At 41.2% G+C, this 19,381-nt stretch overlaps 1 protein-coding gene across 16 annotated transcripts in view; it reads left to right on the top strand.

Annotated features, from left to right (window-relative positions):
• The window catches only part of ptprt (protein tyrosine phosphatase receptor type T), a 366,858-nt gene that overhangs the window by 297,715 nt on the left and 49,762 nt on the right, over positions 1 to 19,381 (top strand). For all 16 annotated transcript variants that reach the window (XM_020619049.1, XM_020619048.1, XM_020619050.1 and 13 more), the window contains 3 exons: positions 12,289 to 12,381; positions 13,237 to 13,346; positions 18,241 to 18,328. In XM_020619049.1, coding sequence (XP_020474705.1) covers positions 12,289 to 12,381; positions 13,237 to 13,346; positions 18,241 to 18,328 — 291 coding nt within the window. The remainder of the gene's footprint in view (positions 1 to 12,288; positions 12,382 to 13,236; positions 13,347 to 18,240; positions 18,329 to 19,381) is intronic.

The raw sequence follows: 19,381 nt of genomic DNA, 5'->3' as shown, positions 1-19,381 counted from the left end.
AAAAATTATCATCTCTCCTGCTGATGCAGACTGTCAGGAGTTAGAAATGTGTGGACTGAGTATAGCAATTCAATGTTAGCATAGATTTTGATTAATGACTGTGGGCGGCATCATGGAGCAGTGGTTAGCGCTAGGCCGACCCAGGGCCTTTCTGTGTGGAGTCTACATGTCCTCCCTGTGCCTGCGTGGGTTCTCTCCGGGTGCTCCAGCTTCCTCCCACAGTCCAAAGACATGCAGCTCAGGCTGCATGTCTTTGGACTGTAAATTGTGCGTAGGAGTGAATGGGAGTGTGTGTGGTTGTTTGTCCCCCCCCCAAGCCCTGTTATAAGCGGTATAGATAATGGATGGATGGATGGATTACTGATGTTATACAAAAAGAAACGGCTCCAGCAAGGTTACGTCGATGTCAATACTGTTGTGTTATTGTGGAGTCGAAGTCTTAACTGTGCACCCATTGCCCACTGCCTGACCTTATCTAGCTGTTCTGTGGTCAGTCAATATGTTGGTAAAATGATGAATAGTTTGGCTGTTCTCTAGCCACGAGAGTGGGTAATACAGCGGAAGCTGGTAACATTAGCATACACTCTTAATCAGAGCGGTTGTCATGGTTTATGGGAGTTGTTCAGCTGGTTAGAATGTCGGTTTGCACGTTTAACATCTATAAACTTGATTATTTTGGGAGAAGAACTTAGTGTGGAAAAAGTAGAACTGTGAAACTGGAGGAGAAAAATTCTCCACCTCCAAAGAGCCTTCTGTGGCATGGGTGCCCTGTGATTCTGTGTTGCTCTCCATTTCCTCTGGCCAGGGGATGTCACACTGACCATCTCCATCCTCACACGGCCACGCCCCATCCCCCAGCCCCATACCCAAGGGCCTCCTGTAGCTCCCTGGAGACTAGGAGCTTCTTGTCACTGGTGGATGTGTACCTGTGGTATGTAGGTGACCTGTAGTCGCTCTAGTCTTTATGACGTAGGTTATGAAGGGATCAGGTCCATTTTAGGAGGAGGTTGGGAAAACACTGGACTTTCCACTGGCGAGAGGTGTTTAATTCCAGTGTGGGCGCCAGTCTTTTCCTAAACCTAACCATGTAAATGTAATGCAACATTTTTGTGGCTAAACGTAAAAACATATGTAAAGCTCTGTGTTTATTATTTTAAGCACAACAGCAAAGTTCTATGGGATGATAACGACCAACTGAAGCTCCGAGTGGATGAGTAGGGGCCTACTGAGCCATAATTACTGTGACAGCGGGCCACTGAATAGCCTGATAACATCTCAAGCGGGTGGAAATGCACTTGGAGGGCAATATACTTCATGCACAATCAAAATCGAGTGCACACACACAGTTTATACATGGGCAGAATGAAATGTCATAACCATTTTCCAGGACCTTCTTTCTGTCCTTTTCTGTTCCATGTTCCTGCCTCTCTCCCCTTCGGTAAGCCAGATTGACCAGTTCTTTGCCAAGAAGATTGGCGCTGGCCCCTGCCAAAGTGTGACATGTGTGTGAATGTGTGTGGCCAGGCTTTGCCCGAGTAGACCACTTCACACAGCTTCAAACACACTCACAGAGAAGTATGAGTAATAGAGCAACATTTGTCTGCCGCTCTGCTTTTACGAGCGTGTTTCAGATTTATGTGATAATACTTATCAGCCAGCTGCTAGTTTGTCATCTTCCTGCCACACCTCCTCTCATCCATCCTCTTCTCCCCCTTGTTGCTCTTGTCCTCTACCGTGTTCTGCCCATTCGTTCCCCTCTCCCCGTCGTCATGTCTACCTTCGTACCATTGTTCACTGCTTCCTTTTCCTCTCTTCATCTGTTCTTTCTTCAGTTATTTCCTTTTTATTTTGTCATTTTCTTCCATGTATACCCTTATTTTTATTATGTACATAATTAATGCCAATTGTTAGTGGCCAGTTTTTTGCCATTTGATTTCTTCTGCTCTCTTCTTCTCTTCTCCTCACCTCTTCCTTTTCTATACTCTTCCATACTTCTCCTCTTCTGTCCTATTCTTTTCTTTTTCTCTGCTATTTTCCCTTCTTGTCTATGCCCTTATTTGCTCAGTATGTTTTCTCATCCTTTCTCCACTTCCTTTTTATTTTCTGTCCTATGGCTTTATCATTTTCTCAGCCCTACACTTCTCTCCTCTCCTTCCCAGGAAGGAGAAAGCAATCTTCTCATGGAATATGGTTATAAACCAGCTGATTCATTGCTGTACCTGCTAAGCCCATGTGTTAATAGCCCAGAAAACAGGCAGACACTGAGGGAAAGAACCGATCAATCCCAGTGATAGATGCCCTCTTTGTGTCTTATCTGTTCTAGGAACCAACGGACCAAAAAATACACAAAGCGGTCAGAGAAGAAAAAGGGATGGAGAAAAAAAATAGACAAATACATCCATATTTTTCAACTATGTTTCAGCCTCACATAGTTAATCTAATTTGCTGAAATCTACACAACTGGCTAAATAAGTTTCTGTACCATTTGCTGATGCAAATCATGGCACAATGAAGCAGAATGCAAAAAAGGCTTGAGTGATTTGTGCAATGGCGGATACTTTCTGTCCTGCAGCTTTACAGAATGATGCTAGCATTTTGTCAAACCATCTGTTCTCCCTACAGTTAGACAGGCAGAGAAGAGGTGTAAAAACTTTGGTCATTACGGTGAAGGAAAAGGAACAGTTACAGCAGAAATGGCCTAAAAATATTTATGGAATTAAATCTGTTGAATCTATTGTTCCATCTATACACTGAACTAGCCTTCTGCTCTATCCTTCCATCTACCGTCCGTCCATATCTGCCTCTGTACACTCAACACTCCCTCCCATCTTCCCATCCACCCAGTCATTCTTACCTTCTTTCAATCTCCAGATTCATCTCTCCATTCACTCATTCATCCCTATTTTGTTTTTCTTTTATTTCATCTTGTCTTTTCTTTGCATACATCCACCTTTCCTCCGCTCGACTGCACAACCATTCCTCCTTGTTCAACTGCCTCTGCTCCTCCTCACTTTTCTCTTATAATCCTTTCATCCATTGTGCAAACATTGTTTCTATTCCTTGCACAAACAGCTGTCATTAACATCACATACATTAGTCCCATGTATCTGTCAGTCCACCCACCCATTAATTCTTCCATTGCTCATTTGTTCATTTCCTCATATCTGTTCATCTATCCATCCACTTTGCTACCCCTTCATCACAGTCTACATCCATTTCCTCTTTTCTAGTTTAATTGAATCAGTTATTGTTCTTCACAACCATCACTCATCCATCTAGTTGTACATACAGTACATTACACCCTTTATTAATCCTTTCTCTTCATTTCTTTATAGTACTACACTTTCCTGCCTCCCATCCGTCCTTTGAACCCCTTATATTTCCTTCCCTTATCCACCCATCTGTATATGCCATACAGTGTAGCAGCAGAGCTGTTTGCTGTTTGCACATCATGCTGAGCATTGCACATATTTTACTGACTAAAGCAGTAAATTAGTGGAAGAATGACCTGCAAATTGATCAGCAAGCATGATTCCATCACCATCGTCATCATGAGAGGCCAAAGAAAAACCCACAGAGGAAGAGAATGCCTGTGTGTGGTGAAATGGAAGAGAGACAAAGAGGGGTGAAAGAAAAGGAATAGAAATAGTTGGAAAGTGAAAGGAGAAATAGAGGAAAACAAGTATAAGAAAACAATATTTTGTGACCATCATTAGGTGAATTGATTCCTAGACGTTATGATTTTAATGCTTTCCGTTAAATCCATTAGGTTGATTTTATATGATGTAACCTCCAACAGTCACTGAATTTCATCATTTGATAAATGGATAAAAAACATCCCATTTATAAAGAAAGAATCAAACATTTAGACACATTCCAATAGCTTTCATGCTTTTCAAGATGGATATTGGTGTCAGGAGCCTGAATGGCACCAGTGAGGACTGTTTTTCAATAGCTTGAAGGAGAGCTGAGAGAGGGGTGCAGAGAGAGGAGAAAGTTATTAAGATAACTGTGTAAGAGACATACAGACTGAGAGATCAGAGATGGAGGAGCTTGGGTAAATCCAGTATGCAATGCAGAGCGGGGCACGGCTCCCTCTCTCTGTCTGTATCTATGCCTTCTCTTTTTGAGCCATCTGTATCAGCTTCTCCATAGCTCAGGTGTTTTCCTGGCTATGGAAATGGGATTTCACTCACTCAAACACACACACACACACACACACACACACACACACACACACACAGAGTCTATGTCTCACAAAATCTTGCTTATATAAGCACCCACACAGAAAGCAGCACTCACATCCATAGTGTAGCATGCAAGCTTTGCAGTACAAATATATGCATAAAGAGACAAGGACACATCAAAAGGTTACAAATATGCACAGAAGTACACACTCACACATATTTTCATGCACATACACCCAGCAAGTGTTAATATTAATGCAATGTAAATCCACTGGATCAGTAGAAGCCTCTGCAGCATAGCATGCTTCTCATGTACAAACACGTTTTTGTTTAAAAATCAATTTTCCAGATGCTGATGTATGTTGAGAGGTTATGTAACGCTGTTTGTCAGCCTTTTGTGCCCGGCCAAGGACAGCGCTTCACTGCTGTTAGCGCAGAGTACAGGTGTTTTCATGGATCAGAAGCTTTTTGTGTTTAATTAGGTACACTCAGTTGCACAAATACAATGATGCACAGACACATGCAAGCACACCATAGGAACCTACTGTATAAGCCCAGTAACTAAATCCTGACAAGTGCACAGATAGACCCCAAGTGGTGCTCAAGCACCTGCCCTTTTACCCTCTGAATTGATAAGTGACCCTAAATTCCCTTCTCACCCCTACGGGTGGTGTGTGTGCCTTCATCTGGGACTTTGCAGGTTCTGCACGGTATCTTAGCTGCACTCTGATGTTGTTCCTTGGATCTGTTGGAGCCACTCTTTCAGCTTAGGAGTCACAGCTCTGAGTGCTCCTCCCACCACTGGCACCACTTGGCCTTCACCTTCAACATTCTCTGCTATGTGGCCCCCTGGTAGTTCTAACCCATCAGTCTTCGCCACCTCCCCTCTTCTTATTATCATCCGACCACACTTTTCCAGCCCGCATGATGTCCCAGTGTCCTCACTGTAGATCTGTGTCAGGTAGGTTCTTGGCATACAGCTTGATGTCGTTCATGTAGAGGAGGTGGTTAATGGTAGCTCCACTTGTGAACTTGTATCCATACCCACTCCTTGTGCTGATCTGACTGAGGGGGTTCAGGCCTGTGCAGAACAGCGGCGGGGATAGTGCATCACATCGGTATATGCCACACCTGATGTTCACTTGTGCATTTGGCTTGGAGTTGACTTCCAGGGATGTTCTCCACACTCCCACTGAGTTCTTGATGTATAGTGCCAGGCAACTATTTCTGATGATTTTGAAAAGGTGTCAGTAATTCTGTCCAGTCCAATTTTGGAGTTCTGGCTTTTTGTTCGCTCTGCTTTTTTTCTGTTGTTCAAATGCAAACAAAAGAAATAAACATGAGAATACCGAAGAATTTGTAATTTCAACAATCTTATGGGAGGAGTGGTGCATTATCTGACAGAAATGCAGGGGTGCCAGTAGCTTTTTAAACAAGTTTTACTGTGGACCATGGGATCGACTTCAAATTTCAAATAAAAGTGTGTGAAACTTTACTGACATCTGCACCCTGAGCCCTGCCCCCCCTCCTTTTGAATTACCAGTCTACGATCTGAATACCCTGCAGAGCATCATCCACATGTCATGACAGGTAACAATACTGTGCCCTCAGCCACTGCAGGTTCTGTTGTCTTAAAGCAGGCAGGACAGGTAACAATACTGTGCCCTCAGCCTCTGCAGGCTTTGTTGTCTTAAAGCAGGCAGAGCAGGCTGCGCGGCCCACTGCGGTTCTGTGTGCCATCATGTCCGTCCACTTACGACACTTGGCTCAGACCCACTCAGTCTACCTGCTTACTGTTTCATCTTTATCATCATTAAACAGAGAAGCAGCAGCAGTAGGCTGTTGCTAACACGATGTGGAGAAGTAAAGTAAAAAATAGTCATCCTTGTGCTGCATGTGATGTGACAGAGGATTTAGAGAAAAACAAAATAAAACAAACCAGGAATTAAAGATTCTCTGTTTTTTCCTCCAGGTTAGGACCAAATAGTTCTGAACAGAGAAACCTGAAACAGGTGACTATTTGTGAAAGTCTGGAGGAAGCATGAAAGAAGGTTCAGCATTTGTTCAATGCCAGCAGACCTTAGTGATGTCACATGTTCCTTTTTAATTTTATTTTGAAGATGCTCTGCATTGGAAACATTTTAGTAGCAACTCAAGCAGCCTCTGCAGACTGGAAGTGGAGGATGCCCCCCCCAACTCGTGCAGAGAGCTCCTAATTTCTACCCACAGTCCTGCTTGTATTAGAAGTGGTTTTGCTGCAGTATTATGGGAGGGCAATTATTCCCCCCAGTAGTTCAGCATACCATTAAGCTGCATGTAAGGTGATTATGGCTAATGCTAGTCATTTTGTTTGGCCATAATGTGGCAGTGCTAGGTAATTGAAGGTGAGAGCAGTGTTGAGAGATCTAGTAATTTTTGACCTTTATGTGCCCAGGGAAGACTGAGTCTGTGTCCTCTTGTCCAGCTACATCTCGACCGCCTGTTTACACAAAGTGTACAGTATTCACACCTGGTGGTCTCCCACTTGTACTTTGACAAGTCCCTCTCAATCTGACTGCCTTTGTTAGTTTTTGACAAAATGTCCCAGCCTCTTGGTTTGTTCTTAATATATAGATTATTAAAGAATAATTAAAGGTCGTTTATTTTCATTGTTGAATTTCCACAGTGCTGTTCCTGGATCAGATTAACTGACAAAAAATCTTTACTTTAAAGTGCACAAAATTTACTGTCAAATGTATGATTATTACAGGAAGCAAAAAGTTTGTAATGTCCATAGTGTCCCTTGCACGTACACTACTTTATGCTAGCAATCTCAATTTACAGCTAACAACTGAGTGTGTTATACAGAAAGTAGTTAATTAGTGGATGCTGCAAAAGCTGCAGCAAAGAAGTTGAATGATTAAAACTGTGAGAAAACAGATGAAACTCTTTTGTGTTTTGTTTGGTCATTCTCAGAAGCAAAGCATTCATATATATGAAAATATTGCAAGTGTTTATTTGAGTTTGTCACATTTTTGTTCATTAGCTTCATGCATATTCTAACACACTGAGTAGTGCCTCCCAAACCAATGAGGATATGAAGTTAATCCTGCTTAGAAAAGGGAAATAGAGAAGGTTTCTGTCTGTCTGTAAGTCTTTCTGTCCACCAGTCTTTTTCTTTCTCTGGTCCCAGCTTGCAAGATAAGACTTAATCTTTTTGAGTGAAAAACTCTCCCGTGAAACAGATGTGTCTGCTGCTGCTGCTGTGCAACTGCTTAGTGACCTCACATATCACTTTGTAGGTAACTCATGCACAAACAAACACCTACCTACACACACTCTTATATGTGTGTGACTCTGGTGCCTGTAAAGAATTGGCTTTCACGCACATACACACACGGGTACTGATTACACATGCATGCAGAAAAACATACACACACTGTCTGAGCTGGACTTTGTTAGTCAGTGATTTCTCTTCTCTTGTCCAGAGAAGGGAAACGAAATGCGGTCAGCCGCTGGAATACTGTCTAGACCGGTTGATCTCTGTGACCCGCAGTTCAGATATATATTCTGCTGTCACTTCCTCCTTTTTTTCTGTTGCTCTTTTTCTCTGGCTTCCTTCTGCCTCCTCTGTCGTTGTGTGCTCCTTTATTCCATCTTCTCATTCACATTTCCTCAATTTAAATTCAGTTGTAAAATCATGCAAGCTGAATTCTCAAACAGCGCTGAAAAAGTAACCGAGTGAATTTTTATCTAAAAACTCAGCCTATTTCTGCCTTGTTCCTCGTTCTTATTATCTCACCCATTGTCCGTTATATCCTCTCATTTGGACTCTTCCTGTATCCATTTCCCTCATCTCCTCACACTTCAGACATGCTTGACTACATACACAGAAAACTTGCATTTTAGCTGCGGTGCAAAATAACTGAAGCACGTTCAAGTTGCATTAAAACCTGTAGTAGATATAAATGGATAAATTAAGTCAAAATTATGTAAATCCCTGAAAATCTGTACCCTCAGTGGTATCTTTCAGTACACTGCTAATGCCGTGCAATGGTAGCTAAGACTTAATTAACAGCTGTGTCTGTTCACTGTACTCACCGTATGAAATGCCTTTAGTTTGTCGAGTCCTTCACTGTGTACAAAAATAAGGAAAGGACAAGAGTGATTTCAGCGGTGTGAAAGAATGAGGATTCCTCTGGACAAACACATCTTGTGGCAGTGATGTTGTCAGCTGAAGCCTTCAGTTACAGTCTTTTTCCACTCCTGCTGAGCTCAAGGACCTTTTCGTTTCCCACTCTTCTGTCTACCAGTTTTCATCGTCCTCTTGCCTCCGCTTCTCTTCATCCTTCTCTGGACAGCAACTCAGCTGCTTGGATTGTCCGTGTGTTTAAAATATCATTCATACTGAAGAATTCCACTGGCCTGGCTCTACTATAATCAAATTGAACTTGACCTTGACCTCTCTCTCTTCAGAGACAGAGAGATATTCATTTACCAGCTACAGCTTTCCACCTTTATCTTGTCAAAGCTTTTTGTTATGATTTACTTCTTTCAGCAACATGGAATCTGTCCATGTTTTACAGTAACCATTCAGTTGCTACTGTAATTAAGACATGTATTTACTATAATTGGATATAACAGTAATTGCCATTCGTGGGTAAAGCCAGTAAATCATTTTCATCAAACCAGCTTATATCATGACGATTGGGAACGCTCGTGTCTAGTTGGCTGAAAAACAAGCAAAACTGTTTCCTGGATGTAGTTTTGATATAGTTTTATATATCAGCAAATCTTGTTTCATATTACTGGTTATAAAGCACAATACACAAAATAGAAAAATACAACAAAATTGAATACAATACATAAAATTTGACAATCTTTTCAGAGCGGTTGAAACTGAAAACACAACCAAACACTGTCACATAAAATCAAATCAAATCAAATCAAATCAAATTTTATTTGTATAGTGCCAAATCACAACAAAAGTAATCTCAGGACACTTTACAAAGTAAGGTCTAGACCTTACTGTTATCAATATAAAAGCAGATGCTGAATTATATTTGCATTAATCTTAAAGTAAAGATTACATATGCCACCTTGGAGAGATTTTTTTATATGATTATAGAATATATAAATACACGTAGACAGGTGCACCAACTAAGAGTTAACACAATGATACTCAGAGTCGTAGTCATCCATAACTGAGTCTTAATAAAGTCACAGCATTGGAGGAGGGAACTTTATATAACACACAGCCAAGCATGAAGGAGTGCTTTAACACACACGCTCACTGACGGTATAAACGGCCTTCACACCCACACACACACACACACACACACACACACACACACAGCCTTCTCTTAATCCCTCTTTCTTAGACTCAAATACACACTAGCCTCACACACACTCAACACACTTCATATGTACCCATGTCTCTCTCTCTCTCTCTCTCTCTCTCTCTCTCTCTCTCTCTCTCTCTCTCTCTCTCTCTCTCTCTCTCTCTCTCTCTCTCTATCTATCTATCTCTCTCTCACACACACACACACACACTTGTGACTTTGGGGTCAATAAATCTCCCCATTAGCATTGCGATGTCTTCTTCATAGTCAGTGTTGTGGACCTGCCGCTATGGCTCCATTTCATGCCTGGCTTAATACATATTTGACCTTGGTGCACACACACACATACACACAAGCATAGACACACTAAAATCTATACATAAAACACAAAATGCAGCTGCATTGCAAGCACACATTAGTGCAGGAAAACACACATCCATGAACAGTACAAACATGAGCCTACATGCACATTCAAGCATACACCAGACTCTATGGTACCAGGAGCCCTGGAAATGTCTCAAGGTCTCAAGAGACAAAGGGAATGTGTGTGTGTGTGTGTGTGTGTGTGTGGCCTGGTATTACTATGTTGTGTGGATGTAATTCTGTGTACACAGTCCCATAGTTGGGAGTCAACATCCTTAGGGGGACAAAAAGCAAGTCCATAAACCACAAAGCATTACATTTTAGAGTCATGACTCGGTTTAAAGTTAGCGTGCGTGTTAGGGTTAGGCAAGTAGTGGTCATGGTTAATGCTGGGGTAAGTAAATGGTAAATGAATGCTAGTCAATACAGTGTCCCCTGAAGCACAACATTTGTGTGTGTGTGCGTGCTGTAATTGTGTGTGCATGTGTGACAACAGGGGCCTGTGGTTTGTGGTTTTTGTTTGTGTTTGCTGTATTTTTCTGTGTCCTTGTTCATGAATGTGATGTTTTCTCTGTGTAGGCTGTAGAGGTGGACCACAACTAAATACACACACAGTACCAACATATTAGGAGAAGAAAAGACAGTGGACTGTAAAAGAGAAGACAGTTAACACGGTTGTGATGAGAAACTGGGAAGGGCCAGAAATGCCAGCGAAGGCACAATGTCTCCCGTTGGTATTCATAGCATTGCTTTGAAAATGTCAGTGAGTTTGAAAAATGCTTTTTGGAGCTGAGGTGAGGTTAGGAAATAACAGGTGTGTTTAACAAACAAGTGGTTTTCAGCACAGCTGGACTGTGTCCCTCTGTAAAGAAACAACACTGACCAAACAAGGAGCAAGTCATGGAAATAGATAAGTTAGTTCTGGAAAGTCATGAAAGTCTTTCCCATCAGACAACCCAGTCTACTAATATAACAGAACTAATTTGCATTAGCAAGCATTACAGCAGCCAGATAATGTAAATGAATGCTCCTGCCAACTCATGCATTAATGTTTGTATGGTTATAACTCTTGGATGAGGTTGAATGAGTACTGACTTGAAGTATATGTAGATGTTAATGTTTACCACAACCACAAAATGTTATTTACCTGGAGTTTAAGTAGACGTGAACAGCATTAGACATGAGCTTTCCTGTCAAAGCCCTGCGCTTTGTATATCCAAACATCAACCCTGATCTCCTCTGTATGACTTCTGTGCAGTATAAGGCTGGATCTCACACTTCCTGGATTGAATCCAGGCAGCAATTATGTTTCTTCTAAAACCTGTTTCACAAAGCACATCAGTAGTAGGAGATGGGGTCACATCAAGAATACAAAGGAGGGTATAGATGAGGAGAGCTTACAGATTTATGTGAAAAGATGAAGTGCTGGAGTAAATTCTCAACTGAATTATTCGTGAGAGACGTTCTGTTTCAGTGAGCAGACAGTTTGTGTTTGCCCTGCCTTCTCCTCGCCCCTACTCCTGTCTTTCCTTCACCTTTCTCCCTCGGCTCATGCCTTTTGTTATCTCTGGTGTTTTCCTCAGCTCCTCTCCCTCAGCTCCATACCAGCTTTTATTCGCTTCCTTTTTTCATCTACTTGATGTTGCACAGCATTTTCTCTTTACCCCACTTCGTTTTTTCTAACCCCTTTATCTTTCCCCTTGTCCCACTTGTTCCCACTTTGTAGGTTTCAGAAGTCATGCTGTGCCACAGCGTCCCCCTTGGGGATTAGGCCCTAGCCTAAATTCTCCTTTTGCCTCCCTTCTCCTCTTCTAATAATCTCTGTCTAATAATCTCTGATCTTGTCATTCTGTCTTTACATTTTTATTACTTCCTCATCTCAAACAACTCATGATCTAGGCCCATCAGATCTACAATCCAGTTTTTTAATTTCACCTGACCACACACACACGCATGGCCACAGAACACACCCAATAGGAGCTGCAGAGCAACCCATGTGGCCAGTTCATTCTTCATTTGTTTAGGGGGCCCAGTGTTTAGGCTGGCTTATGGGGAAGACACCTGGGCGACTAATGAATCCACAGACATCATTAACATGCAAATAGCTCCATTAAGAAAACATAGTCATGCAGTTTATATTACAAACCCCCTTTCTTCTGACACACACACAATTCAGCGAATGTGCTGGCCTGGCTGGTTATCAGTAGCCATAGCCACAGCACTGAACAAAATGCTTTTTAATTATTCAACCACAATGAGAAGATTAAAACAGGAAGCATCTATGAGAATGCCAGTCAGCCAGTGAGGAGTCTATCAGTAGTGGACATGTCTGCTGTGTGTGGTGGTTGTCACTAAGGAAAGGTCTGTTGTCAAAGTAATATATTTCTCCCTCCCTCTCCCCCAAACCCCATTAACAGACAGCAGCCAGCCGTCGCTCGCCCAGCCCTCTCTGACCCTACAGAGTTTTCCCTATGGAGGCTGCGAGTCTGTGGAGCTGTCCTACCAGAGTGGTACGTGCACAAAGCCTACGTTGGCTCTTCTGTCATGTAATTGTTGGGTTACCCACCCACCAGAGAGCATGTTAGTTCCTAGATTATCGGTTAGACAGCTAGCGTTAGATAGCTGTTTGTTTAGCTTAGCCAGCAGGTGAAACAGTCAATTAGTTTCCTAGTTAGTCAGTTAGCTAGCAGGCTAAGTAGGTAGTCGATCAGAACTTAATTATTTGGTTAACTAACGCGGAGTCATTAGTTAGGTTAGGTTAGTTAGTTAGTAGGCCCGTCACTCTGTTTGCTAGTTAGCCACTTAGCTAGCCCGCCATCCAATAACCCAGGTTGTTTGTTAGCTAGTTAGCAGACTGTATAAAGATGGGCGACAGCTCCCGGAAGTGAAGCCAGTTTGATGATTGAACAGTCAGATGGCAAAACAAGCAGCTATGTAGAGAAAAAGTAAGTGGGTTATGTTACACAATCACTTTGCAGTTAGTTGTTTGACTCTTTTAATCCACACACTGTAAGGTATTGTCAGACGCTGGTAACAAATCCAAATTATTCACCTAATAAATGACTCAGATGGAAGCAGAACATTTGAAGTATTCATGTACACAGCTCACTTAAAAAAATGAAAACGGTACATTGTTATTTTGGTTAGGTGGTTTGTTGATTACAGCAAAAGTTGGGTGTTTAGCTTATTTAACAGGGAATTCATAAGTGAAGAAACATTAGAAATGCAATTGGGTTTATTGATTTTCAGGACCATTGTATTTGTCAGCCCATCCACCCAACATTTGTCCCACATATGTACTGTATCTGTGCTGTATATATTCATCCTTTGCTCTTGTTCTCTGTGAAATGTGTCTGTTCCTGCAGGTCAGTTCCAGGCTGGCCAGTTTCAGCCGGCTATCCGTGTCGCTGACCTCCTGCAGCACATCACCCAGATGAAATGTGGGCAGGGCTATGGTTTCAAAGAGGAGTATGAGGTGAATAGACACACACACACACACACACAAAGGGACTGCACTGTGAACAACAGTAGCAATAGGCATCAATCTTTAGATTGGCAGTGTTACAAGCTGTATTAGTAATAAGGCCAAAGGTCTGCAGCTATAGCACCCAGGTAACAGGTATAATAAAAATTACCTGTAACCCCAGAATGTAAAAATGTAACTACAGTTTTTCCTTTGTAAAAAACATGGGTATAGCAAAGCCCTAAGCTAAACTGGCACCTTGTCTCGGGTGCATCCTTGCCTCTTGTTAAGTGCAAGGTTGGATATGATGCAACTGCCCTCATGACTGGTGGGAATTTGGCAGGTACACTGCAAAGTTTGAATGTTTCAGAAGAGGTTTTGGCTTAAAATGTGTTTTAATGACATAAATAATAGAGAAAAGGGGAAAAGTTTGCATGTGTATAAAACTGCTAAGGGATGGGTCACAAATCAGTAATTTGCATATTTAGATTTATCTGTTACAGTTAAGTGGTCTGTGGGTCATAGATGATCAGTTTTCAGTTTGAGATTCAATAGATTATTTGAAAATAAAACACAAAGTTTGCATTTGCAGCAGTATAGCTTGATAATTAGATTCCTTTATTTTGCAAAGTGCCATCCACGCTTTCCGTGTTGTTGCTTCCCTGTTGATCAGTGTATGTTTGTGTGTGCACGGACTGGATATGGTTTTATGAGGAAGGACGGCTCTTGTCAATTATAAACTCTGAGCCTCATCAATATTGATGATCAGAAAAACAAGCAGGCAGACAGTAAAACAAACTTTGTCTCCTACTTATGTTCTCCCAGCTTCTCTACTTACTTTGTTTGCTTCTCTTTTGTTAATGTAATTGCCGGTTTTATACTACACTGACTTCTGGTACGTCAGTATTTCATTTGCCCACTTTTTTAGAACATCGTCATTTCAGCCATCCTCTCCCTTGTTCTCTTCCTCGGCTATCATTTGCTCTGTATTTGTTTCTTTAACTTTATTTTGTTTATATTTTGTTTTATGTTGATTGTCTTTCCTACTTTCTCCTTCTATTTCTCTCTTTTTCTTCACCAGGGCTCATCTCTAAGTCTTCCTTATTACTGTCTCCCACAAAGTCTTGATTTTTTTTATTTCTCTATTTGCCTGGGTTTGTTTAGTGCACAGTTTGTCACGTGCAGACATTTCTATAATCATTCTTTGTCATGGGCAGTCTACCATGGGGCCCCTTTCATTCATTTATTCCTCTACCAAACCCTTCTTTCTTTTTTCTTCACTTTATCCTTGTACTCTTATTCTGTTTGTCTCTGTAATAGAAAATGGATCTTGGAAAGACACAAGAATGAGTCATTTTCTTTCTACCTCCTCCTCCCTCCCACATTCACAAGCATGAATATTTTCTATTACCAACTCTGCATGCGTGTTGAAAATTGTCCCTCCGTGATGCCGTACGTTATATTTTCATTTGCTTCCTGTCATTTTGGTTTATACCCACTGGTATTTCAGGGGACTGCAAATATGATTTATTCTGGTGTGTGTGGGTATGTGTGTGTGTGTGTGTAAGTAAGAAAGACAGAGAGAGGAGCTTTAATAGTAGTACTGGTAGCTGCCATCTGGCATTTAGATGCTGCATGAGCCACTGCTCTTCACTACAACAATGCATTTTGGGACGGCAGCGTCACGCCTCCTAATTCCTGTATGCGCGTGAATGCTGAGGTTCCATCCTCAACTAAAATAATTATAATTTGCAGTCAATTTTCCAGCTGTTTACTTTGTTACAAATGTCAGAAATGTACTGATAAGGCAGGATACTTGGTTACATAAAAATATAGATTTAGGTGTTTGGCTGCTTCTTCGCTCTATTAGCTAAAAGTTGATAGATGTACACTGGGGAGTTTACAGAAGCACAAACACACATTAAACAAGCAGTACATGCAATATGTTCCCGTGTATTAAAATATTTGTGCACAAGTACATGCACTAAGTGGATACTTGTTTTCCAGTCAGGTTATCATATGTTACAAGCTTTTAAGATGAAATGTTTATACAGTTACTGTATGTCCATGAGCTTTTTGAATAGGTGTGTGTGTGCATGTGCATGTATGTGCGCCACCACATCCCATTTGGTATCTTCTTGTCCCCATCACTTTGTATGATGTGACTTCCATGTTGAAGCCCATTAACCTCAGTAACACTGGCAACATACTGCTCCCCACAGGGATTATGGCTGTTAAACTTAAAGGGATATTCCACACAGTATGAAACCTGGTCGAGTTAACTAGCTACTTTCAGATTAATGTAGTGTACTCAGCACATAAACTCACCATGAGCAGTGCTGGTTTGTTGAACCTAACCATTCATTTTGTCATATGATAACCCTGAAGCACTGACAGTTCTGCAGATACTTGTAATATATTTTTCAAATGAAGAAGATGCAAAATGTGCAGATTATTTCATATGAAGTGTGTTTATTCTCTTTTACACTTTTTATACAAATTGAATTTAAGAGTTCATGCACTTGTATCACAGCTCAGGCAATTAAAATGACTTGCTAGGTGTAGTTAGTGTTAAACACACAATGTAATTGTGCTGGACACAGATATCCAACATTCTATGTCCAACATTCTGTCCTTCAGCCTAATTATCTTATTTTATCTTCACCTCACACTTACTTTAGACTATAGCTAACCACGAGCCATTGTTCAAAATAAGTAAACTACTTGCTTGATGGGGCAGTGTCAGTGTTAGGCACTTTTTTAAATCCAATGGTTTTATTAATTTTAAATATAAGTACCCACTTACCAGTAAGACTGTATGTTTATGTGTTTCTAGTTTTCTCTACATTCACTTCACTCTGCGTTTTTATACATCAGTGATCCCAAAGCGACAGTATTAAGATGAGGGGAGTTTGATTAACACTGTCTTGTTCTTTCAGGGTGAAAAAGGGTGAGCAACCCACACCTTATGCAGATGTGTACACACACACACACATGCATACTTACACATAGCCTTCTTACAGAGAGCTCCTACCTCACATGTCCAAATCACTTGTCAGCTTAGTTGTTGTTAATGACTGTATGCCACAAAGGCAATTCACACATACACAACACAGTACTTACACACACACAGACCCATATGCCCCTATAGAAGAATCCATTTTCTGCTTGACTGAGCGATAAGTTAGATGTCTGTTTTTCGTCACAGAGCATTTGTATTCTATACTGTGTATGTGTGTGTGTATGTGTGTGTGTATGTAGGTCATATCCGTGTCTGAAAGTGAAAGCTGTTGTCTGGTTTTCAGCCCTTAATGGACTCCAAAAGGACAGTTCACTTGTCTCTATAGGGAGAATGTGTGTGTGTGGGTGTGACCTCTTCCAGAGTGTTATAATGGTTGTTCTAAAATAGTTGTGTCCATATGGCGACCTTTGAGGGTTGGGGTTTGGTTGCTTAGTGCAAGCATGAGAGTAATCTTACACCCTCTCACACATAGATTTGTGTTGCGTACACACGGTATAGGGTTCTATGCTAAACTGCAGTATATTTTCACACAGAATTATCTAAAGACAAAAGTGGCATAGGCAAACATGTGCTTGTATGTCTGTGTTTTTCATCACACAAACAGCACATATATGCATGAACTCACACTTGTCCTTGCCACGTTTGTAAGGCGCTGTCATATGGGCCAGCATCACAGCAGGGAGCACGGACAATCTGTCTTCTCTCCTCCAACAAAGGACTGGCAGACTATTGTCTTTCACACTGAAGCAACAGAACAATGAACCAAAACCTTTTTCTTTTTGCTGCTCCTGTAATTTTTTTTTACCTCCACTTTTTTCATTTCAGACATCTGGGAATAGATTCACTGTCGAGTTACTCCTCGTAGGAACTCAAAACACATTACTGCTCTGCCAATAATGTTGGACAGAGGTAATGTTTTCACCACTGTCAGTTGGTCTGTTGATTAGTAAATAATGGGTCCCAGACTGGTATGAAATCTGGTGAACAGTGACCTGGCCAAAGGATTGACCTGACTGAAACTGACAGATCTGGGATTTCTAACCATAAGCTCAGGTGTTCGCTTTAAAGTCGAAAGTTTTAGGTGTCCAAGTTGAACAATAAGCAGTACTGCCTTTCTGTACTTTTTAGTGAGAGAGAGAGAAAAAAGAAGAAACTAACAGTTAATGAAAACAGTGGAAAGTTGCAGAGAAGTGGACATTGCACTTTGCGAAGTCACTTATTGAGCCACTGTTACGTTTGTTGCAACTGATCTGACATCACTGCCAATGTTTAAAAAATGAGGTGCCATATTCTGCTTTAAAAAATTGTAATCTTTCCAGAGAATGTGTTTTGAGCACTTAAAACTTATTTAACCATCACCCCCAGACAGGCAGGCTGCTCTTCAACTGTTAGTGTTACAATCCAAAATATGAGCAGTTGTTCATAAAGAGTATCACTGTTGAAAAGCAGTAGATTATTAGAATGACAGTGGAAAGACATCAAATGTTTTTTAATCTAAATAAATCTTATCTAACCTTTTGTGTCATCAATTGAAATTTAAAAAACAGCCAGGCCTACAGCTTAGGTTATGTTTTGGTTATGAAAGTTGCCTGTGAGGATGTGTAACTGGCCATCTACCCTAAGTGGTATTGTAATAATATGGTTTGTTGCAAACTCAAATAGTTGATCAGCTTTTCATTAATATTCATGTTACTGTTCATCATCTTCTGCTGGCCCTTGTGCTTGTGTCAGCGTGCAAGATCTGGGCATCAGGCCATATGTGCATGTGTATTTCTTTTGTCATACCTCGGTACTAAACCTTTTCTCTCTCTCTCTCTGTGTGTGTGTGTGTGTGTGTGTGTGTGTGTGTGTGTGTGAATGCCTGTACATGTGTAATATGTTCAGGCCCTGGCAGAGGGACAGACGGCGCCCTGGGAAACGGCCAAGAAGGACGAGAACCGCAACAAGAATCGCTATGGCAACATCATCGCTTGTGAGTAGTGCAGTTAGACAGACAGACTACTCCTGCAGGACGTTTGCTGGGTATGATAGTTATTGTTGTTTAGTTGACTCTGGTTTGGTTTGGTCTGCTATGATTTATATGAAGTCATTTATTTTAGTTGTTTGGTTGGATTGATTATTTATCATGATTATTGGGTGTGAGCTGCTTGATGATATTTTGGACATTACTTAGACTTTTGTCTGTCTGTCCAGCCTGACTGAAGCTTCGGTTGGTTTGGTTTAATTGGTTTCATTTTTAATGACTGGATCTCACTGGTTAGCCATTTGGTAAAATAATATCAGGATTTTAATGTTAGGAGTGTGCTGTGGGCAGCTGTGGCTCAGGAGTTAGGGCGGGTCGTCTTCTAACTGGAAGATTAATGGTTCAATTCCCGGCTTGTGCAGTCCACGTGGTGAAGTGTCCTTGAGTAAGACGCTGAACCCCCAGTTGCTCCCGATGATGTCACGGTGAGTGAATGTGTGAGTGCTTGGGAGTGCAAATGGGTGAATGGCCAAATAGTGTGAAAGTGCTATACAAGTGTAAGACCATTTACCATGTCTATTGAAAGCCACAGAGGGAGAATACAGATAGTGTATCTTTAAAGTTGGAGTTTCAAACTGTTTCCTTGTTTTGATCAAAATTGGACTGTTATTATTTGGATGAAGATGTATATTAATAAATTCAAGGAGATAAAATAATAAAAGTTTAACTTTGGTACTGGTCCAAAAACTCAGACATGGACAGAACAGGTTCTTCATACAGTGAGTGTGTTCCTATCCACCTCTGGGTGTGTCAAGCTGTCGGAAGTAGCCACTTGCTGTGAGCCAGCTGGGGTTCTAACATGCGACTTGAACATTTCACATTCTCACTGCATCTGACAGACTGATTACATCAAAGCAGAGCATTGTGTCCATTCAAACCCACTTCCTAAACCTCTATGATACATGAAATGATATGAAAAAATAATCATGTCTGCAGAAGGATTTTATTTAACTCCTGCCTGATGATCAAAGCCTGCACCCCCTGTTTTATTTAGAGAGACTT

The sequence above is a fragment of the Monopterus albus genome, unplaced genomic scaffold (assembly GCF_001952655.1).
Source record: "Monopterus albus unplaced genomic scaffold, M_albus_1.0 scaffold213.1, whole genome shotgun sequence".
Classification (NCBI taxonomy): Eukaryota; Metazoa; Chordata; class Actinopteri; order Synbranchiformes; family Synbranchidae; genus Monopterus; species Monopterus albus.
The sequence above is the reverse complement of the archived record's forward strand: the minus strand, read 5'-3'. Positions and strand labels throughout refer to the sequence as shown.